A 27,999-nucleotide genomic window follows, 5' to 3' on the forward strand; every position below is an offset into this window, starting at 1 on the left:
AGTGGCCCTGCGATCTAGAATGCACTGCATTACAGTGGCCCTGCGATCTAGAATGCACTGCATTGCAGTGGCCCTGCGATCTAGAACGCACTGTACCACAGTGGACCTGCGATCTAGAAGGCAGTGCATCATAGTGGCCCTGCGATCTAGAACGCACTGCATCAGTGGCCCTGCGATCTAGAATGCACTGCATTGCAGTGGCCCTGCGATCTAGAATGCACTGCATTGCAGTGGCCCTGCGATCTAGAATGCACTGCATTACAGTGGCCCTGCGATCTAGAACGTACTGTACCACAGTGGACCTGCGATCTAGAAGGCAGTGCATCATAGTGGCCCTGCAATATAGAACGCACTGCATCACAGTGGCCCTGTGCTCTAGAACGTACTGTCACTCAGCCCCAGAAACTGACACATTCTCCTCCCCATCCGTCCGTGGGGCTTCACATGCCCTACAGGTTTCCTCCAAACCACCGCCCGTCCCCAGGCCCTGCGCGTCCAGCTTCCGGTAAACTTACGGCGCTTGCCTGGTGTGTCCACCGCGACCGGGACCAGAGAACGGGCGATTTTTGGCAACGTGGTTGGGAGGCCGGACAGGCTAGTCGCCCGCGTGAGGAGAATGCCACGTTTCCCCGACACCGAAACTCTGAGAAAAGAATTCATAGTGCAACAGGGGGACCGCATCCCGCCAATAAAGAAATGTCACTCTTCCAAATAAAATTAACAGACAGGCTAAATCTAACACACTCAGAAAAGCAGATGAACAATCCCATGGCGGTCGGGAGAGGGAGTATCAACTTGCACAACTAGAAACGCTCTCGGCGCCAGGGCCAGTGTGACCTCGGGCTGGCTTGTTCCAGCAGAGAAGGGGCATCTGAAAGAAGATTCCAGAATGGCTTCTGTAGAAAATTCTTAAGGTACTACAGGTAATCTCACCACTTCTGTCTGTCTGACTAAGATAAAGAATAAGACACTGAGGTCAGGGGCCTTTATCATGAAGCACAGAGTTAGCTGGATAACTGTACTGAGAAAAAGCCAGACTTTCACTACAGGCCATGTTCCAGATTTGGGAGGGTTTTACTCAGTGCAGTTATCCAGCTAACTCGGTGATCCTGCTTCGTGGTACAGGCCCCTGGCTGTGAAGTGAGAGAAAACTGACTGTACAAGACAGCATTGGCCTTAAGGTTTTTGCTTGGGCATCTAAAGCTTCTTTTCCATTCACAATGTCAGAGGCACTTAAGTCTAGAAGATTGACTTTCCTTTTAATTTCTTGTCACAATTTTAAAATTTACCTTTTTGTTTCCGTAACCCTTCATACGCTAAACAAAACGGGCTACGATCAATGTACGTTAACCAATTCACTTCCAGTTTAGTATGACTTGTAACAGCCAACAACAGGCTAACTGAAAAGAGCAAGTCATATAGGACAACAAGAAATGCTGAAAAATGGAGACTGCACTGCTTAAGGACAATTTCACATTTCTACACCTTTACGAATAGCTGTATCAAACTGAGATGCGAGATAGTGCTTTTTCCCCAACCAAAAACAGGTTAAAATAAATAAACATAAGCTTCAAACTGACTCTTAAAACCTAATCCCACACACCCATTTTGAATACATTCAGCAAGAAATTCAATGCCATATATACACAATACAGACAGAACAGTAAAGCAGCCCCTCAGAAGCTTATGGTGGTGTTCGGAACACATAGATTAGCCTGCAAGTGGACACAGACAATGCATGCACTGCACGTATGTGTGACAGGGCCAGTGGCATAGCTTTAATCTTAAAGGTTGTCATCTCTGTCATAGATGTCAAGGACCAAGGAGGTTTTTTTTAAATCCAAATTTCAACACTGTATTCCTCAGGAGAAAACAATAACAAAATGATACCTGTTTTGTCTGGCGTGAACCATCAGAGACCTTTCCCTAAGTCACTGTATACCAAACAGTAGGTAAATATCTTAACTATCTTATAAAACAACTAACAAATACTGTAAATAATGGGAGTGAATCCACCATGCTTCTAAATTATTATTCTGGCAAATAAGGAGTCACCCTTTTCCAATGAAAATCTTGGGAGGCTAATTTACACTTTTATGGTACAAAAAAACAAAACAAAACAAAACAAAAAAAACACAAAAAAAAGAAGAAGAAGGGAGAGGGGTCAGTTGTGGCCGTCGTCGAGAATCTCCTTCACAAAAGAAGCTACGTCTGTCTCCTTGGAGTCATGCGTCTTGAAGAACGGGTGCTCCTGCGCAGAGGATGGAAAAGAGCCAATGAACTGCCTGCTGCCTCAATGATAAATGACAACAATGATTCTACTGTCATATAACTACTGTCCTGAAAGATTTAGCATCCGTAGCAAATCTACTTACGTATACTCAACTTACCATGAGTTCAAGGTAGTTCAATCTCTCGCTTGGATTCTTTTTCAAACTAAATAAAAGCATACAAACTGAAATTATAATTGGAATACAAATACCACAAAAAAGAACATTCAGTTTCTAATGTTCTATATCTTTCCGCTTTTCGTCTCCGCCATTTGGAGTCAATTGTGCCTTGTGTCACTCTAGTGCCACTCGCCCTTGCTGAGACAAGATCAAATAGGTCTCAATTCTGTAAGACTGCTGCTGACATAGCCAAAGTTTGAATTCAGTTGCGGCTATTGGGTCATACATTGGGTGTACAGCTAGCACCTTCACCAACAAAGCCAGTTCGCCTGGATGTTTCATTTTTGGTGTATGCAGCTGATTTTGAGCATGCATACCAACCGCACCTGAAATCAATTTTCCTTTACATTTTTCCCCGAAAGAATGAAAAGAAACCTTTAGCACATTTTAGTGCTACTGAGATTAGAAGCTACCCAGAAGTAAGTGACATTACATCATGCAGTTAAAATGACCTGACTCGCTGTGTATGCATTCAGTTAAAGTTAAAGGTAGAAGTCAGTAGTGAAGCAGCGCCGGCTCACCAGTGTGCTGTGAATTCGACAAAGTCCTTGGAGAAGCGGTCTGCTGGGAGCTGAGGGGACGGCTCCTCCACCACCTGCTTCAGCTGCTGGAAGGGCGTGCCCCACGATTCATAGGGAAAGCGCAGGATGGCCATCTCGATCTGACACGACAGGGCACAGTACCATCATCAGACAGGAGGACCAGCGCGTGCAGGAATACAGTCATAAAGGAATTCATTTAGGGGTTTCAGAGTGAGGTCCTTATATGGAATAATGGAACAAAGTGGACCCAAATTTGATTTTGTACATGGGGAATTACAGGGATGATAGACATTTGTGGGCAGACTATGGTACGAATACAAGCTAAATGACAAAGGTAACAATGGTTCCAACTGAACATGATTGCTAGTCTTCATAATCTGAATTATATCTTTTCTTTTAGGGACAGGTTATGGACTCACCAGAGTGATTCCCAAACTCCACACATCTGACTTGACGTTGTAGCCATTCTGGCTCAGCTCAGGGTTAATTCTCTCTGGCTGCAGACACAAACGTGGGAGGAAATAGTTCACTATACACGAAACAGACCGTGGAAGGAGTTATTCACACACAAAGGCACTGAGAGGGATGGAAAGGGCTAATCACACAGAGACGGTGTGAAGGCTAACCACAAGAAATGATAAAGGAGGAGATGCGTCAATCGCATCCAAAAACGAGTGAAGAGGGTCACTCAACAGAGACATGGGGAGAAGAGAAAGGCAACGGTAACATTATCTTCATAACAGCCTTGCATAAACTTGCGCATTTTTATTTCACCGCTGCATGTATATTTTTCTTTGCTTGGTGTCCTTGAACAGCACTGCAGTGATGAAACTCTGCCATGGCAGTGAGGCTAGGTGTGCGACAGTAAATGAAGAAAGGCCGCAGCAGGTTTCACTCACAGCCATGTAAGGCTTGCAGCCGGCATCCAGCGTCTTAGCCACAGAGTCCACCAGATAGCCACTGATTCCAAAGTCACACATCTTCACATGGCCCTCTTTGTTAATGAGAACGTTAGAGGGCTTCACATCTGAAAAAGAGGGAGAAATACCAGAAAGCGCACACATCTGAATGGATATAATTGCAAAAGAAACAGGGCTGAATTTCATTAAGGATCATAAATTGATGAAAACCGTTCTTGACAAAAGTAGAACTGTCACAATTATATTAAAACACTGCGCTATCCGTGGTTAAAGTTTGCCATAAGTATGAAACCGTAATCATAGAATTCCACAAGAGGGCGCTACTTACCTCTATGAATTACAGACAGCTTACTGTGCAAATGCTCTAATGCTTTGACAATCTAGACCAAAAAAAGAGAGAGTAATTGAGTTATTTCAGTTTATTTTTAGAAGCACACAGAAGTACCTTTCTCAGTGAAAATAGTAGCTATTTTCACTGAGAAAGGTATTCTTCAAAAAGCCTCCCGTAATACAGAAAATAGAATGTCAATGCTGAATAAGCAAGAGGCCAGAGAATGAGAGAAGCACACACTTCACAGAATCAGTCAAATGTGCAGTTTCCCCATTTACTGTGTTCGTTAGAACCATTACACCACACTACTTAAAAACCGAACACTCACAGACACGGTTATCTTCCCTAGGATGTCTTCAGGAATCTTCTTCCCTTTCTCAATCACTTTTCTGTAGAACTTATCCAGAGAGGTATCCATCAGCTCCATGCAAATCCACACATCGCCCTGAGGAGGACACACACAGAAGAAAAACAGCTAATCGTGAAGATCAATTCTCATATTGTTTGCATGTAAGGTTTTCAACTGTCCTGTAAATCGATGCAAATATAGATGCAAATACAGTACAGGTGCATTGTTCTGGGCTATGGCACAGAGGGAGGAAGGTAGCTCAGCCTAGTCCATGAATTCATGGTGGGACTAAGCTCTGCAGGCTTAGAACAATAACTGAAATCGGGTTGGGGCTCCAGTAGGAGGGCTTTCAGTAGTGGATACCTTAGCTACAGGTCATAGACTGGTGGCAGCTGGATGGAGCTTCTATGAAAGCGTTTGTCCTAGTTTTTTGACAGACACTACCCACACTTACTTGGTGTGGTGATAATCTCTACAGTGCCCCTCTCTTCTCCATTTCTTTTTACCTGCCCAGTTCCCGGTAGCAGACTGCTACAGCCCTGTTCCTACGCTGGTTCATGCCCACGCCTTGATGCAGCCAGGAGCTCCAGATGCATCGCCCTGCCCCTCTAAACTGCACACTATACTTCCCTTCATTTGGACTCATACTTTTCCATCTAGTTCATTACCTCAACTGTAACCTGCTCAACCCCATTTTATTTGCTGTGTTAGATCCCTCGTTAAATTTCTGTTACATCCATTCTACCCCTGATTTACACCACGCCACCCCTCTATAGCTGAGTTCCTCTCAAGATTTCTGACCAGCAGGCCAATGACAGCTGGTCAGTGAAAAGGGCTAAAAAAAACAAAACAGAAGGCTCTAATAAGACCCAGATTTCTTCCAGTTTTATTATAGGTTAATAAATTTTAACTGAGGGTTATAACTTCAAAACAGCAGAAGTCTATTATAAAATATTAAGCTAACATATGATAGTATAGGGTTCCAAGGTCAAAAAAATATTCAAATTCTGAAAATTGCAGTATTTTTTTCCTTTCAGTTCAAAACCACTATCATTATGAAGCATTTGTATCACAAATGCATTAGCATCTCATTTACATCACAGGGTCACCAACATTTCAGTAAACAAATCTGTCTCAACCACATCGTAAGGTTGTAGTACAAGACATGATCATATCAGTGCCTTAAATGCAACTGCCAGTCTTTCAATGTAATAAATTGTTATTAAATACAGTCTATGCTCAGATCATGTCCACTGCATTATTAGAATGAAAGACAAAGCGGACAAGGCACCAAGCCCTCAGACCCACCTCTCTGAAGAGAGCTCCATAGAAGGTGACTGTGTACGGACAGTCTACAGTCCTCATAGAGATGTCCAGGTCCATCAGTAACCTCTTCTGCTCCTGACTGTTGACTGTTGCTCTTATCCTCTGAGGACGCAAAAGACAGCACTGTACAAGATGCAGGCATATCCACGCTTGGTCACATGCACTAGGCCGGTCAGAGCGCAGACATACCGTACGAATCATAGGGATACTACGCTTACAATAAAACGCATTATATAACTTGCGGTATAACCTCTTATGGCAAAGTTATTACACCTTTTTTATTGCACTTAAGAGAAATGCATATATTTTTTCCAAAATAAAAACTCAATAGGCTAAATATCATAGTATAAGTTTTCTTTTGATCTTTGTGTACAAGAATTCTCAATATTTTTTTGTTTGTAAGATAAGAAGTAGCTTTTTTTTAGAAAAAACCACGCTTTTCGCATTTGAAATTCTATTTATGTACATACAAATGCTTGTTTCAAGAGCTCGTGAAAAAGCTGAAAGGAAATAATGCATTGACTTTTCCTAGCCTATGTACAGAGTGGATTTATTGTGACCTTTAGTGACCCATAGTGACTTTTACCCCTGCTTGAAAACCCTGCATGCTTAGTAAGCTTAGTCTCATGTTCAAGTTCATTTACACAACTTTCAAACGTAGTTTATGGCTTCCTTTGCCCTGAAATTGCTGATAGCTATTCTATTGCGTACAGAGAGTTACTTTCGCTTTCCATTTTTGCATAGCACAAGTGGAAGTTTGGCACACTGTTTAATGGACCTTTGATTGTTTATCGGTAAATGCTTGCATAAAAGACACTTTCATAATGATATAGAGAACTGTATTATTATTATAAAACTAAATATGCTTTCGTCCTTAATCAGAAGTAAATCACAACACTACAGAAATCACTACAGGATAAAGAAAATACAAAACAATTTTTGGATTTCTTTGTTTTTCAGAAAAATATGCCCTGTATGTTTACTAAGTGAGACTCTCATAGGATCAGGGGATTTAGTCATTTTGGTACAAATGTTCTCTTTATTTCAAGCTTCGAACCATGTCTGCACTGTATACTGTTTTGAAGATAATGGGTTTATTTAAGAAAGAGGGGGATTCATACAACATGCCCAGGGCTTTAAGTGGGTTTCAAGAGGTTAAGTACCACATTAGTCAATCAGTGGATGAGCACGTTTCATAGGCCACAAGATATTATTATTTACAGTTTAGTCAATGTCCACAGTAACTGTAAAAGTCTTGTTGAGTCTGAACTGCCTCAACCCTGTCCTGCCTGCCTTTGCTTCGGCAGCACTGTGGCATTGAGACACTACAGGCTACACCTGATGTCAACAGGAACATATTTTATGAGTTTTCGTAACAGTCATTTGAGCCTAAGACAAACACCAACTTTCTTATTAGTGCTGATTTCTCAGCATTGAATACGGAAGAAATTCCCTGATGATGCTGCTGTCAGCCTCTCTCACCTTGACTGCCATGATGGTTCCACTCTGTGCATGCCGTACCCTTTCCACCACGCCGTACGCCCCTCGGCCCAGCTCCGACAGCGACACCAGGTCATCTGCCTGCACCTCAAAATTCTGCACAACAAAGAGAGAGAGCACGGCATTCAGGGCCCGTGGTGTGTGCAGATTCCTCTGAAGGACTGCCTAGCACCTGGTACACACACTGTAATCAGAGCGATAAGTGCATCAGCATCTTCCATAGAATAAACCATTTGGGTCATGCAGCGGTTTCTGTTTCCAGAGGAGGGGCTCACAGGTTCCAGTTGTAAGATGCAGTCGGGACATCTCCAGAGCATTGGGCTGTGCAGTTTTGTCAACAGCCAGGCTGTGGCTCTAAAATGAGTGTCCTCAAAATTACCATTTCAACGTTTGTCAATCATAAAAGAGAGAGATTTCCTTTTTTAAAAATTAGCAACAGCAAATTAGAACTGCAATGCATTCAAATCTCTTCCATTTATACCTTGTTTCTAACCACAAACGGCGTCACCGGTGATGTAACTAGGGATAAAAGTAAGCCAAATGCTAGCCAATAGAGGTAAAGCAGCTTCATTATGTCAACACTTCATTATTTTGTAGAGTGACAGGGATGTATTATTTTCAAGGCCTTGTCATCTCAAGTATTCTCCCTTAACGCACGACAATGTTCACTATGGAGGACAAGCAGTATTGTGATTAGTTTCCAAGTGTGGTAACAAGGATAGGTCGCATTCCAGAATATGCCTAAAGAGCATTTCAGTTCAGTAGAAAAAAAAAAAGCTCCACCCTGTGAAGTTAGGATTAGAAACTGCGCTGTATTTCTTTCGCCACACATCTACCATCCTCATTCATCACTGCTGACTCATACACAGACGGCTATATCTCCCGATTTGTTTTTGATTGCAAAACCTGGCAGATGTTGGAAGTGAAGAAAATCCTCCATGCGAGAACCTGTGAGAAAAGACGAAAGCATGGGAATTTATCTCACTGTATCCTTGGTACGCTCATTTGTTGTTGCACGTGAGAACTGCTGACGCAGGCAGTGACTTAGTGCAAGAGGTGCGACTACAGAGGCTGGAGGAGTGTTATTTAGGAGTGCTAGGACGTCTATTCATCATGTAAATATTGATGTCCAGCACCTGCAAGATGGTGGTAGAGTAAGCACAACAACCACCTCCAGCACTCTTACCTCACTGGTCCAGTTATTTTCACTTAGCCTTTAAACATGTTCCATGATCTCCAAAATGGCAAATAATGACACAGTTCATTATTTCATGGATATATTTTTCAATCCAGGGAGTTAAAAAAAAACCTATACTATTTTTTAAAAAAAAGGTTGAATGGTACATTAGAGGGCAGTCATAATCTGTTTATGGGTTGGAGGGTACACGTTCATTGCACCAAAAGCTGACTGACTGACTGACTGACTGACTGACTGACTGACTGACTGACTGACTGACCTCAGGCCCTCTAGAATAGCCCCCTTGAGATCTGACCGCTCGTGTTGACAAGGCAATAATCTCATCCAGGTTCCAGAGCTTTACATTTCCCAAACAATGTCATAATTCCACTATGATTTCCAATACCTGGTATGCATTTTTGTACCGTTTTCATTGATATGACCTGTGCTGGTAAACACGGATGCTGACGAGACCGTTCTTCCTCACAAAGTGTGAAGCCTTTCTACAAAATTAGTAGTAACGTGTTACACATGTTCTCTAAAAATGTCGCAGCTAGCACTGCACTCCACGCCCTCAGTGTCCCAGGAAGGAAATGAGACAGAGGAAGCCGCTAACAAAAAGCAAGAAGTGAACTAAAAGGGCTGACTCCACAATGAGTCTACAGCGTGGGGCCCCAGATACCTGGGAGACGGCCGTGAGACAGCGAATGGCACACAGATAGCGCAGCTTTACGCAGGCCGAGCTCTCCACATAGCACGCTGTCACAACAACGGAGCGTTCCGATTGGACACTTTACTCCAGTACGATTCAGGCACTCTTCCCTGCATGCAAAAAAGTGACGCATTTCAAATTGCTTGGATCGTTATGGTAACAGTTTTACAGTTTACAGTTTTTTTGTAGGTGGAGTGCACGCTAATTGCATAATTGCATGTGCAGTACAACATGCTATGAACCGTGCTGGAGGTAGCAATGTACTTGCCATATTAAATCGTACCATTTTTACATTAGAAGTGCTGGTTTTTATGCACGTAGTTTAATGTCAGCTCATAAAATCTGTGCTGCTGCTGCTGCTGCTGCTGCTGCTGACTAAACAACTTCCCCTTGGTGGTTAATGAAGTTTAATCTATTCTATTATTTGGTTTTTTCTGGTCTGACATGCCTCCCTGAACTTGCCGTTGTTTGGGCTGACTTGACGTCAGCCGGCTCACCCAGCAGCCCTGATAATCACTTTCACTGCACTGCACAGACACACAGATTACACAGCCGCACACAGTTATTTGTTACAGCTTTCATTATCTTGCGTCTGAGAACTTTCCAGCCCATGACACAATGTTTTCTGTTTTTCGGGGGGTTTGCGAGAGACAGACTTGCACTCGGAGCAGTTAAGGAGAAGTGAGATTAAAGAGAAACGACGAAGGATACATCACCTGCGTCTCACACTCCCCCCGCCCCCCAGCCAAAACGAGAGCAATGAAAACCCCGTAAAAACCAGTCCAGCGCTGGCCCGACTCATTCGCCTGCGCGAGACTGCTGCCAGAGACGGCTGGCCGCCTTCCCAAGATGCACCGCAGCCAAGTTCCGGTTGGACCAGGATTCGACCGCCCGGTTCTGAGGCGCGCGGAGTCTCCCCCCCGTAACCCGACACGCTCCAGCCGCCAGCGGCGAGAATCAAACAGGACAGGCGAGCGCGACGCGAAGACGCAACATAAGCCTCTATTGTCATGGCGACTCTGAAAATGAAATACGGTGCCATAAAAAGGCAGGAAGCCAGCATGCAAAAAGAACACCGTGTTAGCATTGCTCTCTTTTCCCAGATAGCCAGCCTCTTTCCTCTAATTATTTTCAGTCGAACGTAAACAGGATTACCGAGGCTGCGATGTGAAGTGACAAAGGCCACACCTGTGCCCCTGTTGACTATGGCCTCCAGCAAAATTCCCATTCAGCCAAAACAGCCCTCGCTGCACCGCGCTGGCGCGCACGGGGCTGATCCCTAACTCGACACGCGCGGTCGCTCTTCACAGAACCACACACTCTGTACGGGCATATTCCCCGTATTTCGTTTTGAAATGGCGTTTTGGTTCTGCAAAAGAAAAAGAGTTTCAAGAGGATGCTTAGGTAATCATTCCTTTCAAAGCAGGCCGTGTGCTATTTCAGCTTTCTGGCACCTGTCTCTCTCCCTCTCGCTCTCTCTCGCTCACTCTCTCTTGCTGGGACAGCATGACCTCAGCCAGCAGGCATGATGCAGCTCATCCTGACCCCACGCCTCCAAGATCAGCGTGCTCTGCTCCTCGCTTTACTCTCCCCCCCCCCCCCCCCTACACATCCGACAGGAATGCTGGACGAGAGCCACGGATGCTCCGCCGACTGGCTACTACACCAACCCATAACTGCAGCCAGGGAGTAGCATCTACATCGCCACACACAAACGACCCTGAACAACAGCTCCACCGGCAGCATTCAACAGAGGTTCCACTTAGCTCAAGAGTCCATCAAGGTTCCTCCACCAGAAACCCAGAATGCTTTCTCAAATATAATACCTCTGTCCCCTACTTGTCCGCGCGTACGCACGCACGCACGCACAGACCCCTCCCCCCCCCCCCCCACCTTCTTTTTCCATGCTGTTGTTGTCAAGCGCTGAGATCTGTAGGTATAAATAAAGCAGTAACTCAGTAGCGCAGATATTCCACCGGCGCTCCCGGTGATGTCAGTGTTGACAGAGGGAGGGGAGGAGGGACGGGGGGAGACGGGCGCGTGCGTCTGTGTTCTGCTCGGAGCGGTGCTGCCGTGTGACCTCAGCTAGCCCCCGGTCTCCCGCGCGGAGGCCAGCCCCGCAGCAGCCAGCGCCGCCGCCGCCAAAAGAACCAGGGCCCGCGCAGCTGTTCTCAGCTCTCCTTTCGACCCACCTTGTCTCCTATGGTAATGAAGGTCCTGGAGTCCAGGTTTCGGGGAGGGCTGCGGAAGAAAGGACAGCGCAGCATTTAGGACCTGAAAGCCTAACAGTGACATGAATAGTAGACTATTCCTGCAAGATCTATTCAAACTGCTGAAACAGAGCGGTGAAATGAGACGGATTACTGTCTGCCGTGCTCTACACGCTGCCCTGGGCTTTAGTTGGCCACTTGGGCCCCTGCAGAAATACTCACACGGGGTTGGGCTCTTTTTGCTTGAAGACCTCATCTGGGATCCTCAATGCAGGCTTTTTCTTTTTTCCTGAAAAAGTAAAGGCAGTTCAGTTAAAGGAATGTTCAGCTCCAAGAGTTTCTGATATAATTTCAAGTGGTAGGCTTTTGTGTGTGATGAAGCATATTCTACATAATAGGGCATCTCTATAGCCAGGAAACCGACAGTGAAACAGGAATAATCTCATATCTACAACCATCAGCACTCCCAGTTAAATTAAGCCACGATCAAAAGAAGTCCTCAAATACCACGACATAAAGAAAGGAATATGGGGGAAACGTCCTAATATGGCAGAACCGAGCCAACAGCAGCAGGAGGATCCTGCAATAATTTTTTTTTTTTTTACTTTTCCCAAACGCTGATTAAGACTTTAACTGGCAGCCCATACAGGCTGCAGTTCTGCTAGTGTGATGAGAACAAAGATGAGAGAGGGCCAGTGTTTTAGGTTCAGCGTGTTATGCGTGACTCATTTAAGATGCGCGATGCTCTTTCATGTGCGCGGGGTGCAAGTGCATAGCTCAGGGGTGATGCATCAGACGAGGCTCAATTGGTGATGACAGGGTGACTTGGCGACCACCGTCAGAGAAAACGCTTTCCTCTCAGGTTCTCCTAAGGAGGTGCCAGACTGCTGATCTAGCCCTTCCCCGGGTCCTGGGGGAGGCCGGCCACACCCTGATGTCTGATTAAATTTACCTTTCATCTTTAAGCGGCCTGTCAACTCAAAGCGTGAACCTTGTTTGATATCAGAGAGACTCTAGCACATACCAGCTGCTACGAAGCTCTTTCGGAGCCTGGGAAACAAGCCTATGCAAACCATTTTAATGTATTTATTAGAACCCTTTCTATGACTGTTTAAACCTTAACCACAATTACTCAAGACAAAAATAACTTGCAAAAGTCAAAAACACATGCCTCCTGTGATCACTGAAGAACAGTTATCAATGTGCAAAACACACTAAATTTTGGCACAAATCGTTCTTTGCGAGCTCCGTTTTAAAAGTCTTCAGATGAGGGGCTGGATTGAAGGGTGTGCTGTGCTGAAAGTTCGCACTCCGAATATAAACCCATGTCCCCAGTAAAATGTGCGGCTGCCTTGTCCCCCCCCCCCACCCCCCCTGGTAACCTCCTCTCCTCTTTCCACTGGGTCCGACAAGGCCTGAGCCAGGTTTTACTGTCACTGTGTATTAATACCTCAGCAGCTGCTAGGGCCATGTGAAACCAACCACACAGACTGCTGCATCGAGGGCCTTCACCTCCCCTTTCTTTCCTTTGCTTCTATCAGTGCAATGTGCATGAAAAGCCCTCTGTATAATTTGTGCTTGTCCGGGTGAAAGTGGCCCAATGTCGGGAGTCCAGCAGGGTGCTGGGACGAGTCCGCCACAGTAAAGAGCAGCTCCACCCAGCCTGACAGGGAAAACAGACGCTTAATTTGTTATGAACCTATTGGGTTTCATTGTTTACTTGCTAATGTCAAGGGTCGTGATGAGGTCAGACGTTCATTTGACGGACGCAGAAAGGAAACGAGACAGGCAGATTACAGAGGCTGCTCGGTGGCTCATCCTGTTAATGTGCTGTTCTAGCGCGCGGACGGGCCAGACGGTCAGGTTTTAAACCTGGACAGTGCCAGTGGCCCTGGGCTCTAGCCATCGCCCAAGAATGGGAAGGTTTCTGCTGCCGAGGATTACAGCGGCTCATCGCCCACTAGCAACACCGCAGTGGTCAACTGGATGCCAGCAAATCCACCTGCTCAAAGTACATGAAGTGTCTTCCTCCAACTCATCTTTGTGCGAACCAGGCTTGTAAGCTCACAGTGTGAGTGTGATAAGAAGCGACCGCGACTTTGCTGGATTTGACTGAGAATACATGTTTGTCTGCATTCTCCTATGGCAATGGGCACAGATACATATATATGATGGGGCACTCCAACCTGGAGAGAAAAGGGGGGGAATACATTTTTTAAACTTTACAACAGTGCTGGGATGGTGGAGGTGGGGCCCATCACCATGTTACGGCCCATAATGTGATGCCACTCAACGACCTGTGTTTACCCCCCCAAACAAAGATGTGAGATGGCGCAGACTAGGGAAGTGACAGCCGCTCAGGCTGTATTTTCCACTGAATGTGTTCGCCGTGCGCTTCTAAATTTAAGCGCGGAGCCTCGGCAACACGCTCTGCTTATGAATGGCTCCGCAGACAAAGCCCCACCTCTCTGGTCCCCGCTCTGGCTGGCCTGCCTCCTCTCGCTGACCCTGTGAGTCACCATAGCCCAGCTTGAGCAGCACGTGATTGACTGAGGAACCCGGCTCTAATTTTGGCTCTGCCAGTATCTGTCCCGCACAATGACCTCAAGCTGTGTCCATGTGCTTTCATTTCTATTACAGGGATCCGATGATCCCAAGCTGTGCCCATGTGCTTTAATTTATATTACAGGGATCCGATGATCCCAAGCTGTGCCCACGTGCTTTAATTTATATTACAGGGATCCGATGACCCCAAGCTGTGCCCATGTGCTTTAATTTATATTACAGGGATCCGATGATCCCAAGCTGTGCCCACGTGCTTTAATTTATATTACAGGGATCCGATGACCCCAAGCTGTGCCCATGTGCTTTAATTTATATTACAGGGATCCGATGATCCCAAGCTGTGCCCACGTGCTTTAATTTATATTACAGGGATCCGATGACCCCAAGCTGTGCCCATGTGCTTTAATTTATATTACAGGGATCCGATGATCCCAAGCTGTGCCCACGTGCTTTAATTTATATTACAGGGATCCGATGACCCCAAGCTGTGCCCACGTGCTTTAATTTATATTACAGGGATCCGATGATCCCAAGCTGTGTCTATGTGCCTCTGCATTAATTAAAAGGGACCTGGAGCAGCAGTGTAGCACAACTGTTACGTAACTGTGATTGTAGTTTTGATTCCCAGGTAGGGCATTGTTATTGTAACTTAGTAAAGTATTCAATCTCTGCTTCGTCAGTAAATATCCAGCTGTTTAACCATTATGTTTGGGGTCAATTTGACCCCATTCTGTGTTTGACATCTTAAAAACCATTTAAACTTTTTTTTGTCATCGTGATGCTGTATGACTTTTCCTAATTTGGTGGGAATAAATGGTAAACATTCAATAAACAAAATTCCATGTTTTCAAAAGTCCTGTACCAACTTTGTAAACAAAGGTATTTTGTGGGGTCATTTTGACCCCAGGCTCTGCAGTTGTATAAAATGTAAGAAAATATACAACCTTTTTTTATTTTTTACCTCTGATTTTTTGTGGGTGATTCTGGTAGCATTTTCCCCATACAGGCTTCAAACTTTTACTTACCTGTAAAATGAGAAGTTTCTCACAGCATTTACATGAACAAGAAAGTGGAACGTCTATTTCAGAAACTTTGACAAGTGTGCACAACATCTGGTTTGCAGCAGAGCCAGTACTTTGCATTTCAACTAAAGTTAAGTTTTTTTCCAAATATTTCAGCAGATGTTTGAAAATTTAAATGCAAACATATAAACTTTTAACTGGAGTTCTTTCCCACTATGTCATGAGGAGTAATCAGTCCATCTTTTGCTGGGCCATCTCATAAAGCAGGACATTACTCACATCATGTCCTGATTATTTGTATTATCATATGCAGAGAGCAAAAAAAAAAAACATTTTTTATTTTTGTAATTTTCCCTTGAAACAATATTTTAATCCCTCATATGGTTTTTCTATCACTGTATCCACATTGTTCCTGTATCCAATATGCTTACATCCAGGCTACCCTATTTAATACTTTTTACGTTCTCCAACTCCACCATTCCAGGAATTCTTTCTTGGATTCCTTATTGTCTCACTTTTTAAATTCAATCTATATATAAATGTGCCACTTTTGGACTTAGACTGAATGCTTTCTTTTGAAGATGTATTTATCTACTCACCGGGCTATGGATGTAACAGAACTTCAGAATTTTTTCACTTGCAAAGCTAAGACACTGCAAATACTCAAGTATTTGCAAGGCCTTCATGTAGAATTGTGACTACAAGTTCTCCGGGAGATGTGGACAAAATTGCCACATTCTTGCAAATAAGGAAAATCTTCCCCAAAACGAGTGTACAAAGGTGCATATCCTAGTTTTAAACTGAAAAAGGAAATAGCTTGATAGCAGTTAAATGATCACAAAAGGAGAAGCCACGAACATCAGACTCTTTGGCTAAGTCCCAAACAGGCATTTGGAACATGGCATATGATGCCTGGGCAGGATGTGCCTGATTGCAGGGCACAAATACAGGCAGTATCGGGAACATCATAGCACCGCAGCGGCCTGAGCAGTCGTGCCCTGGTGCAGATAAGCCTGGGGAGACAGCCCAAGGCATCTGACATTGGAGTGGAGCCTGCAGGAAAGCCTCAGACCTCGAAAATGGGCGCAGCGCTATGGAAACGCTACCAAAAGGCCCCTTCACAAGAGACACCCGAGCATTCCCTAAGGAAGGAGAAGTATGCAATCCTTTAGTCAGGCAACACGTCAAAACAAGTCACATGTCGGTGCAGCTCAGGTATCCCAAACTCTGCATTTGGAATGCCCATTGCAGCAGAGCGTGTTCCGGAACAAGGAGTTCCAGAGCCAGAATTCAACCTTCTGGTAAATTCCAGATCAGATTGAAATGCGTACAAAATTCGAGAGATTCTGCAGAAATCAACAAAGTTGAAGGCTGCACATGAAGACTTGTCCTCGCTATTGGAAAGAAGCAACACATTTCCAGTAAAATTTGAACATGCCAAGAGTTAAGGGGGAACGAGATACGAGTTAGACAGTGTGCGTGTGCATGCATGTAAAAGTCACGCTAATAAGAGGGTAGAAATTGGTGAAGAGAAAAAGATATCAAAACTGCATCTTTCAAGCACACATAAAAAAATCTCCCTTTTCACTGCTTGAATGTGTGCCGTTCACTGGCATTCCACAAATTATTTCCACAGTGCGGGGAATCTGGGTGAAGCAAAGGCAATGAGGTCACCTTCTTGGAAAAGTAAAACTAAATAAATAGCCTAAATACCGCTTCACCCATTGAGGAAACTCGTAGGAGTCTGCCAAGTCGCATCTGAAACGTGCGCTATGCGGGGAATGTGTATAGCGCACTGCCCTGATATGGACTACAGCTTTTCATTACACACATCCAGCTTCCAGCAGCCCTCAGACAGCAGAACGGTGCTCAACAACCGTCCGTCAGAGGGAAGAGAAGGTTTACATTCGTTACAAACACTTCTCTCTTTCGCCTCTCTACAGCCGAACTTAGGTTAACACAATACGAGGAACAACATGCTTGTCCTTTGATAAAAGAGCAAACACGTAAAAAAAAAAAAAAAGCACAGCACAGACAAAATATGCGGGTTTACATATTAAATGCCACTACAAATATGTTACGAGATACGAGGAACAGGCAGCCAAGGGCAGCATTACAGACAATTGAAAATAAAAGGCTACAAATGCTCGCACAAAAACCACAAGAAATTATGAATGGGCCTCGTCTCCTCGTGTCGCGGATGTCACCAGGCACCGAGGGTCACGTGCGCGAGTGACACCGCCCGCCCTCACCACATCCGTGCGTCTGGCTCGGCGCCTCCCACGCGCTGGCCGTCGACCGCCGAGCAGCTTCCCCCGCCCCGCGCGGCGCGGCGCCCACGCGGAGTCACGCTGACCTCGCGCAGGAGCGCCGTCACGAGGACGCCCGCCTCTGCCCCCGCGGTGCAGGGAGCCGCGCGGCCCTGTCGCGACCCGGGCCCCCGTCAGGCTGCTGCTGCCGCGCGGGCCGTGGCGCCCCGCCATCCCTTTCAGCGGGTCACATGCACGGCACCACAATGGCTGGATGTGAAACGCAGGGGCCGGACTCACCAGACTCACAAAGGCCGGTAAAAACTCCCCTCCGCTCGCAGCCAGAGCTGACCGGCGTCAAAAACCTGACACACAGTCACTTTTATGTAATAATCTGCCACAATAAATGCCGGGTGTCTCGTATTCCCGGCCCTATTCAACACTGACAGCGCCGTCGGAGGCAGTGCGAGTGCTTGCTGCGGGCCCGTTGCTAAGAGAGACGGCCAACACCTACAGCATTTCTGATCTCCTGAGAGACGTGAAAGCGTGCACTTCCAGCACGACGTCCTCCTCCAACCAGAGCCCCTCAGTTATGTGCATGTCACTTAAGGAGAGAGGTCAACGAATGCCACACGATTACATGGAAATTCATCACGAATTCAACGGCGTATTTATGCCTCGCTATCAATGTTCCCATCGCTGTTAACCGATATAAGATGTAAGGCTCTATTATTTCACTTTCATTCGCGGATTCGCAGATTTGGTTTCTTTTAGCAGCCACTGCACTGCCGTCTTTCGGTGGAGAGCACAAGACATATGCAGGCCATAAATGCCTCGGTTGGCTCTGAAACGCTGGCCAGCCCGGCCCACATATTTACCTTTCCTGTTCTCCATGAATTCCCAGCAGTGATGTGAACACGTGCTACTTAGAGGAAGTGTGAATGGATCACCACTGACACAAGTCTTGTGGTCGAAAAGGTGAAAAACGTCTGCTGCTGCTGCTGCTTCTTCTTCATTAGCTGAGAGCTGTAGCTACTTCATTCACACAACGGCATAGGCTTCTACCAGCCTTCCACCTCTTTCCAAACTACAGTCAGCTCACAGTATACTTGTTGTAGCAAGTCAGCATTAATTCCTGGTTGACAGGCTCTCTTGTATGTGCTCAGACCTACAGTGAGGGGGCTGGGACAAGGTTATGATATAAGTACAGGAAACTGTTTGGCTTACTGAGGGAACTACACAGTCACTATTGCACATACAAAACAGGATTTTGCTGGTGCTCAAGTTTTAGTGTCAGAAAGTTTTTGATTTTAACTTAAAAAAAGAGCTACTATTAAGCCCCAGTCTCAGTTCCTTTTGGGTATCTGATCTCAATAAAACATTTTTTTTAATTATAGACAAAAATGTAGTTACTCACATATACTAATCATATAGGCTACTATATACTCGCTATACATTTGTACATACATGTTAAAATAGTTCTACCCACCAAATGATATCAAATAACGACAAGACCAAAAACTTTGACTGTGGGCTGCTGGGTGGCTCAGTCGGTTAAGGCACCATGCTGTGGTGCAATAATCAGCCTCACAACCTCAAATCAAATCCAGATTGTGGCAGTGCTGACAGTGGTTGGTAGCACCACAGGGTAAAACACAACTGTCAAAACACAACCGTCCGATGTATGGGAGGATTCAGTTGGTTAGGGGTCTGCATTTCATCGCTATCTAGCAATTATCGGGCGACCATAGACTGCATGCTAAAGCCACATATGAAAGGTATTCCTCAGACTCCACTTAATGCAAACTTAGTCGTAGTCTGCGGTGTGAAGATAAGCAGACTAGGACACCGTGTGTTCCAGATGAGAACCGCAGATGTCAACACGCTCCTGAATCGGAGGTCGAGTTCGTGCGTGAAACCAGCTACGCTTGCAGATAATTGGACATTCCAAATTACAGTGGGAATTGGAAATGTTCAGCCTCACGTTGGGTGTTCTTTCATTTTTAAAAAGAAAAACTTTGACTGTCACAGAAGCTAAATCAGTACTACTCCAAAGTAATGCTACCTCACGTTTCCTACATTGTCCGTGCTATCAGTTTGTTCATTTTGCCATCTCTTAAGTGCGTGAGCCATGTAAGAAATTAAGGCGTGTCAAAATGATGTGTGCTGAAGCTCTGACGGAGTGGTGATGGTAATGACTTGGAATATTAAAAAAATTTGCACAATTCCAAATATTTATCTAATTTTCTCTTCTTGTTTAGTATTAACAGTTTGTCCTATGAAAAAAAGGTATGTTCGTCTTTATGCCACCAATGAATATGTTGGACCAATGCCAAGGTTGTGAATAATATGGCTTTATTGCATGATGCCTAATGTTTTAGCACTTGTTAGCTTATATTGTGTTAAGTATGGAAAAACAGCATAGCCTACATTTCCAAGATTGAGCTACATATAGAAGTGATTTTGTGCAACCCATTCTTTCTGAACAGTGGTCACGCTAGCCCATGGAATGCTGCGTCTTTGAAAGGCAGGACATTTCAAAATCTGCATTTTAAACTTGTTTGGTAAGGATAAAATGAACTTTTTTCTAAGTTTGGTTTGTTTTGACAGGTGTGAAACGTCAACCCACACTCAGGTGAACACCAAACAAGCGAACCGAGGTTCAGTTAAAAAAAAAAAAAAAAGCTAACCCTGGAGCGGTTCGTTGCTAGTGAGAACAGGTCTACGATGGACCCAACCAAAAATGTTATCCTGACCAATTACAGGAATTGTAGGTTGTGAATTATTATAAAATTTAAGGGAAACATAGAAAGCTCCATTTTATCTGTGACAAACTGGAACAACGAGCCATGCTTGCGGGTGCACTTGGAAGGAGAGATCATTTGCCTTCTAGAAATATGGGCTGACGATTACATAAGGGAGCAGTTGGAGAAAACCCATAAAAATACAGACACTTTTATGATATTTACTCAGAAGCTGAGCGAAAGGGGATTCGACAGAACCGACGAACCGCATTAAAACTTAATTGAATTGATGAGTGCATCAGAATCACAATGGTGCCCGCCCCTTGGCTTTTCACACAGATCATGACCGATAAACAGAGGACATTTTCCAGACTGATCATCTTTGGAACAAATTCAGCGTTGCGATTCTGAACGAAGGCAACATCGTAGCTGACCTTCTTCTTAGTAATGTAGCTATTTATAGCAGTATGTCGGCAAATATGACTGTTCAAATTCAGAAGTCTGGACAGACGCTCGTGTAGTTGTCATTCTAACAATATGAGCTGATGGTAATTATGTCTGAAATAAAATAGTGAGAAGATGCATTCCAAACTGAATTTTTTCCTGTAACGCTAAGCAAATATAAGACTGGAAACTCAAATCCCAAATCCCAAATTTCTGACCAATCAACCAACTCCCACGTGTACAAATAAATTGCTTTATTTATAAACCAGTGCACTTGATTAATTGCAATGTGAAACTAACCAGACTAAATGAAAAAATACAATGTAACAAGTAACCAAACTCTGGTGCGGACATTAGCAAATTAACTAGATATAGAAACAGCCAAATTCACTTGCCTTCTGATTTTGATTTAATTTTTTTTTCATTAATGTTCTCGCAATGACACACTAAATGCATGTCATTCATAATTTTATTATGACTGTTTCAAGAGAAGAGGAAAGCGGGATTAGCAGCAACATCTTTGCCACACAGGCTAACAATAAATAACCCTAGGACTGGTTTCTGTTTTAATTTACTCACACTGAGCAAGCTAGCTAGAGCGTGATCTCTCATTTTTTACATTTAATTCAAATTAAGCGCTTTATCTTTGAATCTCGCGCTGAAACCTGTAAATATTATGACGTGTAAATATTATGATCAATAAACAAACGCCAAACACCAAAACACAATTGGCTCAAGAAACAGAAGCAATTATTTTGTTGTGGTTCAAGTCTTGGTCATTGCCTGTTATTTAAATAAAAAAAACTGAATATCTGCTGTCTTTCCCCTGCATTTTGGCCCTTTCGAGTGTAAGAAAATGCTGAATCCAGCGTCAATGCAGCCACTTACACCATTTGAAAGAGCACATTCTCTTGAGATGGCTAGATGAATGATAACAAATGTAGGAAACATGGGGGTATTCACTGATTAAAATAGAGCTTGCATGGTGGTACAGGCTGTACTAGTTTCAGATCTGCTTACAAGGGTATTGATGGAGTGTATCACACGCTGCTTCTATGAAATAAATCCAGCGACTGGAGATTCCTGCTTAGAACTGCTGCATGCTAAAGGCTGCGAATGTGAGCGGAGTAATGAAATGCGTGAAAATATCAGGATTTTAAAATATCACCTACACCATCACCTGTCGCTTGATTCCACGTGCTTAGAAACGCATGAATGTTACATCACACAGCGGCATTTAGCAGACGCTCTTATCCGGATCGGCTTACGTAAGTGCATGCGTCTGTCGTGCAATCACGGATTTGTCAACAGCTATTTTGATGTAATTTGTGAACTGTCTGCAGTGCCTAAATCAGGGACAGGAGGGAAATGTAAGTGCCAACATTTAGCTTTAATGAATTTAGGAATATGAGGACCATCACTGCGTGCATTTGCAAACGCGCATCAAATATGGAAATAGATCACAGGCCGCACACATCATCAGAACAGCTGGTCCGTGCATCGAGTATGCCGAGCTGTCAATGCGGTTTATATTTCAATATCAGTAACACCAATATCGAGTGTGATTCAGTGGACAAATATTACTTGCATTGAATGTAGCTGCTGACTGCATCCTGCCATCCAAAGCACTAGAAAAGATTTCTCAATCTGATTTTAAGAAACATGCTGTTTTCAGTTCCATTTTCTTTGGAAGAGTCAAAGTAAGAAATGAGGTGAAAGTGACAGAACTCCCCACCCAAATAAAACCTAATTCATCACTTATAATAAAATACGACTCATAATCCCATACCTAGCTTAAGAAATGAAATACTGCGCCAACATTAACAAGCCAGCTGCAAGCAAAACTACAGCCAAATGAAAACTTAGCCAAGTGGCGTGCGGTTGGTGTCAGCCGACCTCCACTCTCTGGCCCTGTGGAGGAGAGAGGGTGAGAGAATAACAGGATGCAAAGCCGATGTCTATGTTCTGTACTGAGTTGCATGTGCAAGCAGAGGGGGAAAGTTGCAAAGCGCTCTGTAAGAGGAGGGGGGCTACATGTCTGTACACAACCTCTCTGCAAGGAGGCAGACGTCAGAAAGGTCTGCTCACCAGAAGGGAGGCCTACCCTCACGCAGCAGGGAAATCATTACTGCACCAACTGCTTTTCGCATGTACAACCTCGTTCACACGGCCACACATCAAAAAACAGGGGATTCCACTGCTTAGCAAATGGATTTGCAAAATGAAGTTCAGGCAAGACACCCTTGTCAATATGTCTTCCCTGTCCCTCTGTGGTGAAGTGCATTTCTTCAGTGTTACGTACACCAGATCCTCTGGCCCCTGCCATGTGGGAGCGAGGAGACTCATCGCACCTCCCACACACATGCAAACAACTGCTCAGTCACGCAATCCCCTGGCCTGCTTTTATAGCACTCTGATTTTGGTTACTATGACCACACACTGTCATCCAATCAGGGAAATAACGACGAAAAAAAAAAAAGTTGACAGGAAGTACAGTTACCTGCCCATGTTTGCTTTCCATGTGCAATCTGGGTCTCTGGTGCTCCTGGGGCTATGAGTCATGGTGACGGCTGCACCCGTGATTGTAATAATCTGAGTGAAGGGTCGGCTGCACCAAAGAGCAGGTCTGTGCATTTCATACTCTAAAGTAGGCTACGCCACAGACCAGAGAATCACTTATGCTGCAGACACCTGTACACAGGATGAACGCATTAGCGCATGCACTTTCACGTATCATAATGGAGCCTGAGCCCCCTCCATAGTCACAGCTCCATAATGCTGCATTTAATAACTGCTGATGTGCAATGAACAATTCACAATTGTGAATCATATGTGCATGCACCCACTTGTGAAACTAAATGAATCCCGGTAATGCAGGCATATTTAGGTTTTTTATTGCTATAAATAAAACTTACGACAAAAGGCTTTTCAGCACAGATGAACTGAGAATTCACTGTGTTGCCTACAAAAGGACAGTAACAAAGGCAATAGTCCTTTTGTTTTCTAATTGGTCCCCCTGACCTGTGTAAAACCCGTGACTTCATTGACTCATTTTCATCCACACTGAGAGAGACAATTCTAAAGTGACTTCACAAGCAAAAGCCAACTTCATCTGAGGTTTCCCTTTCCCTGCAGTAAGAAAAAAAAAAAAAGCTTTTGTGCCTCAGTGTTCTTTTCAAAAAGCAGACAAAAAGCAGACCTCACCAATGGGTCAGGGCCCTTTTTTCTTTTTTTTGCCCTTTTACTACCTGCCCTGCTCTGTGACTTCTGTATACATTAATGAACTTTTACAACCGAAAACTCTCTCTGCAGCCCTCTTCCCTCAGCGTGTGCCATCTGTTGCTCAGAAGACAGGAGACAGCGCTCTCCCTTCTGCATTAATGCCATTAAATTTTAACTCTCCCTGCTCCCTTCTCGTGCACAGCCTACAGGGTGCAGCAATTCCCCATGCCCTATCTATGCCTCCTCGCCCCAACTACCCAAAACAGCACAAAAGCACTGTGTAAGCCAGACAGAACAGTTCTGTTGAAACAGTTTCTTATCTGGAGCCCAAACATGACATATGACCAAGACAGGAAAACAGCACTTGAGGGGAGAGCTACAGTGCTTCCGGTGGACAGAGCCCTGCATGAGGTTGGTGTACCCCTCAAGAGACAGAGACAATGAAGCGCAATTACACACAAAGCCAAGGTAGGAGAATGACGACTAATTTACAAGTTGCAGAATTAAGAGATTCGCGTCAAATCTCTTCAACGAGCCAAATTGTTACAAGTGGTCAACTTTACTTTGGTGAACATTCAAGATTTTTTTGAGAGGCAAAACACACATTTTATCAATGCCGTAACCATTGTTGTGGATTTTCTCAATTTGAAAAATGTGTTTTACACATCGCTGAAGGGGCCATGCCTGGACTTAGACAGGATATTTGTCACATTCAGTCTCCAGGTATTCCTTGCTTAATGTTCTAATACAATACTGAACATGTCAAAGAGGACACAAAGGTGACAAATGGGGCACATACAAATGTGAAATTCTGACAAAAACAGTCTTTATTTATACCAGCACTACTACCAGTGACAGCATAGTAATTAGTTTATGCTTATCAAATATATCTACTGGTTAAAAATCGAATTAATATATGCATACATACATTTAAGCACTACCATTTTGCAATGTTATAATTTATAATTATATTTTGCCTGCAGGGACAGAGTGAAAGACAGCTGACTTCAGACATTGCTGGAGTGGAACTGGGATCAGTTTTACATTCAAGAACTCGATTAGAAAATGCTGAATATTTAATAGCATGGAACCACTACAATAAATTGCACTAACACCTGAACATGACCACTAAGCATGATGTAGAACACTACAAGCATTCTCACAGGCGTTGTCTCTTAAGTTACAGAAATTTGCTGTAAACAGTCCTCAAGTTAAATGAATGGGGGCCGACACAACGTTTTAATGTCACGTTATGAATATGCATGTAAACTGAATTGATAAAATGTTGTAAAGCTTGTGTATAGAGGAAAAAAGAAAGAAGAAAGTCAACAGCTGGTAAACTGACCATGTTTCAAAACTGCTTCTTTTATCTTCGCTATTGCTTCTACGACAGAAATGTATATGCCAGCTCAAAAGAAAACCTGAGGGGGCCATGCCAAATTTGAGTTGATTTCACACAGAATGATGCAAATGCAACCGAAATTCAAAGCAGAAGCTCTTAATTGCGATAAGCCCTCTGCTCCTGGCAGAGGCTGGTTAACAGGAGTGACTTAACAGGAGTGACTAATGCTCCCAAATACTATGGCAATGGATGATGACTTGGCCAGGGGTCAGAATGACCTGATGCTTTCTTCTTACTTAACCATTTTTGCTTGAGGCCTTTATTCTGTACTGCACTGCAGATCCTCTTGAGGGTTCCAAATGTACAATGTAACAATCTTGCAGCCTTTGTGTCCCTCACCTGCTCAGTGACTCATAGCTCAAGACACAAGTTCGACAGAAAAGGCACCTGTACATAATACCTTCAGAAGAAATTATATGTGGGGAAAGTTCAACAATGGGCAACTGACTCACCCTGTTTATCTCCATAGCCAGGACTACAAAGCATCGCAAGTCAAATGCCAACTGTCCAAGTCATTCTCTGAGGTACTATATTTAACATCCACTCGTTCGCTACATGGCAAAAGATCAATTCCTGCCTGCAATAAGACACACTGCAAAGATTAATGCAACGTGCACCATTAATGTATCCTGTCAAATCCTACTCATCTCAGTTTCTTTGAAGAGTTGCTCACTTCACTTCAAATAAAATACAAAACAAAAACAAACATTGTTCAATGCAAGATCCTGAACCACACTTCAGAGAAGCTCAACCAGGGTTCCACTTGCAGAACTGAAAGAAAATATCAGCCTCTTTGTTTTGCTAAATGTATCCAGGGTACCTGAAGGACTCCTGATTCTAACAATGAACACCTGCAAGTAACAAAAAGGGCAAAAAAAATTGGCAAAAACAAATTGCTTTTTTTTTTATGTTGCCCGGGCAAATCAGTCACGAGGAACATACGGTCAAATTTTCTATGGAAACAAGAACAGCAAGAAGTACTTAATGAAGATTATTCACCATACCCACCCTTTATTTTAAACGTGCCTTTCCTTCTTCCTGCCTCCTACACAGGCAGAAACTCACTCCTGTCTGTACACAGGCTCTCAGCTTACAATGAGTCAGCATCACAATTCACCGGGAAACACCAAGATGCGTCGCCAGATTGACCACGAGCAAACAAACAATTGTAGCAAATAGTCTTTAAACTGAAAAGCTTCACTGTTAAAATAGACTTTAGAGTCTTCTGCACAAATATTTATTAGATTATACAACACAAAGCGTCAGATTTTAAGTTGCTGGCTGTCAGTAACAGGCTACGTCATGATTCTCTTTGATCATAAATATGGTTATGCTAAAAATGCAAAGAAGTTGACCGTTTTATTTTACTGACGTGTAAAGCAGATTAACATTTCTTGGAAAAGAATAGCAAAAATGTGTACCTCGATAGCCAACGTGTTGAATCCTGACTATAAATAATGAAGCCACCCAAATACCACGTGACAGACCGACCTAGCCATCAAACTTCCTATAACTGATTTAATCTCCAAAAATGATCACTCCATTATTTGCACAACTTAAATCCTATTCAGCATCAGTTTCCTACTCCAAAATAAGTTTCGCATTCGGTAGGGTTTGTATGGTTGCACACGTAGTTCGCCAGCAAGCCTATGCAAGCTAACTAATTCTAAACTAATTTTATTTAGCTAACGTTAGCCAACAATCTGAGTCTCACCTGTTCCTCCCTCAAACAAGTGATATTTCTTTTTACGGTGTACAATCTTTACATTGCAATGATACCCCCAGTAATAGGACATGTGTTCTTATCACATCATACAACATGAAAACCTCCAAGAATAAACAAACAACGAATATCTATGTTCCCAGCTGTGGTCTACTTACTGGAAAAGCATTGCTAAATTCGTCTACAGGAAATCGTGGAAGGGGCGACACCTTGGGTAACTAGCTACAGTCGTGTAAGGGGAAATCTAAATTTGGAGCACTCTCATGCTAACGTTAGTAAAAATTAATTCAAGCTAAACAATGCGAGACATACTCCGATTTAGCAAATAAACATTTTACCCCTCACATGTAGTTAAATTAATTTCAAATATGGTTTGAGATACAGCTAACCGCTAGGATGTGTACACCAAATCATTGTTGAACGTGAGCACATTTATATTTATTATTTTTTAAGTAAATTACTTACCGGTACCTCTGGACATTGACCTGAATGCGCCTTCTGATATTAGCAGCACAAAAAACTATCCCTTTTGCACACAAATTGCACGCAGCTAACTAGCTGGTTAGCTAGCTAACTATGCAAAACGGTATCCGTTTCCTTTTCGATTTGCAAAAAGAAAAACGTGTTTACTGTATACCCAGGCAACCAACGGAGGATACACAGAAATAAAAATACACCAGAAATCAGTCATTCAACTTCTGTCAGAATTTGAGGTTGCAGGAATTTCTTCAAGCAGAAAAACAATGCAGATATTATTTAGCAAGCACCCGGTGCAGATTGCAGCAGGAGCTGCGTGCAGAACAGTAGCAGTTGACCGTAATACAACTAGCTATTTAGCTTGCTAAATGCTATAGTAACTTGTAAAGTCATTCGTGAGGCCGATTGCAGATATATTTTGCAAGTAAAAGGGCCAATACGGAATCAAACAAAAATAGATGAATAGCTACAACCTCGTCGCAAAAGGTTGCTGGCTGAAGGACTTTGTTCGCACCCTCGCTCAGTGACTGGAGATTTTAATGAATGACGTCATCTGCTAACGCACTACAGAGCTGGACAAATAGCAGCGCAAGAGATACAATCGTCGTCCAATAGAGTTGCGTGAGAAGAGGAA

At 43.8% G+C, this 27,999-nt stretch overlaps 1 protein-coding gene across 1 annotated transcript; it reads right to left on the minus strand.

Moving 5' to 3' along the window:
- On the minus strand, window positions 1-27,908 carry LOC118221019 (dual specificity mitogen-activated protein kinase kinase 3-like). The gene is made up of 12 exons (XM_035405582.1): window positions 27,354-27,908; window positions 11,740-11,806; window positions 11,500-11,548; window positions 7,401-7,514; window positions 5,901-6,020; window positions 4,572-4,688; window positions 4,241-4,292; window positions 3,892-4,019; window positions 3,412-3,489; window positions 2,972-3,111; window positions 2,391-2,436; window positions 1-2,251 (listed from the first exon to the last, which is right to left on the minus strand). The coding sequence occupies exons 1-12, from the start codon at window positions 27,367-27,369 to the stop codon at window positions 2,165-2,167; spliced, it is 1,014 nt and encodes a 337-aa protein (XP_035261473.1). The 5' UTR covers window positions 27,370-27,908; the 3' UTR covers window positions 1-2,164.
- Window positions 27,909-27,999: the final 91 nt, after the last annotated feature.

Source organism: Anguilla anguilla, chromosome 2, assembly GCF_013347855.1.
Source record: "Anguilla anguilla isolate fAngAng1 chromosome 2, fAngAng1.pri, whole genome shotgun sequence".
NCBI lineage: Eukaryota > Metazoa > Chordata > Actinopteri > Anguilliformes > Anguillidae > Anguilla > Anguilla anguilla.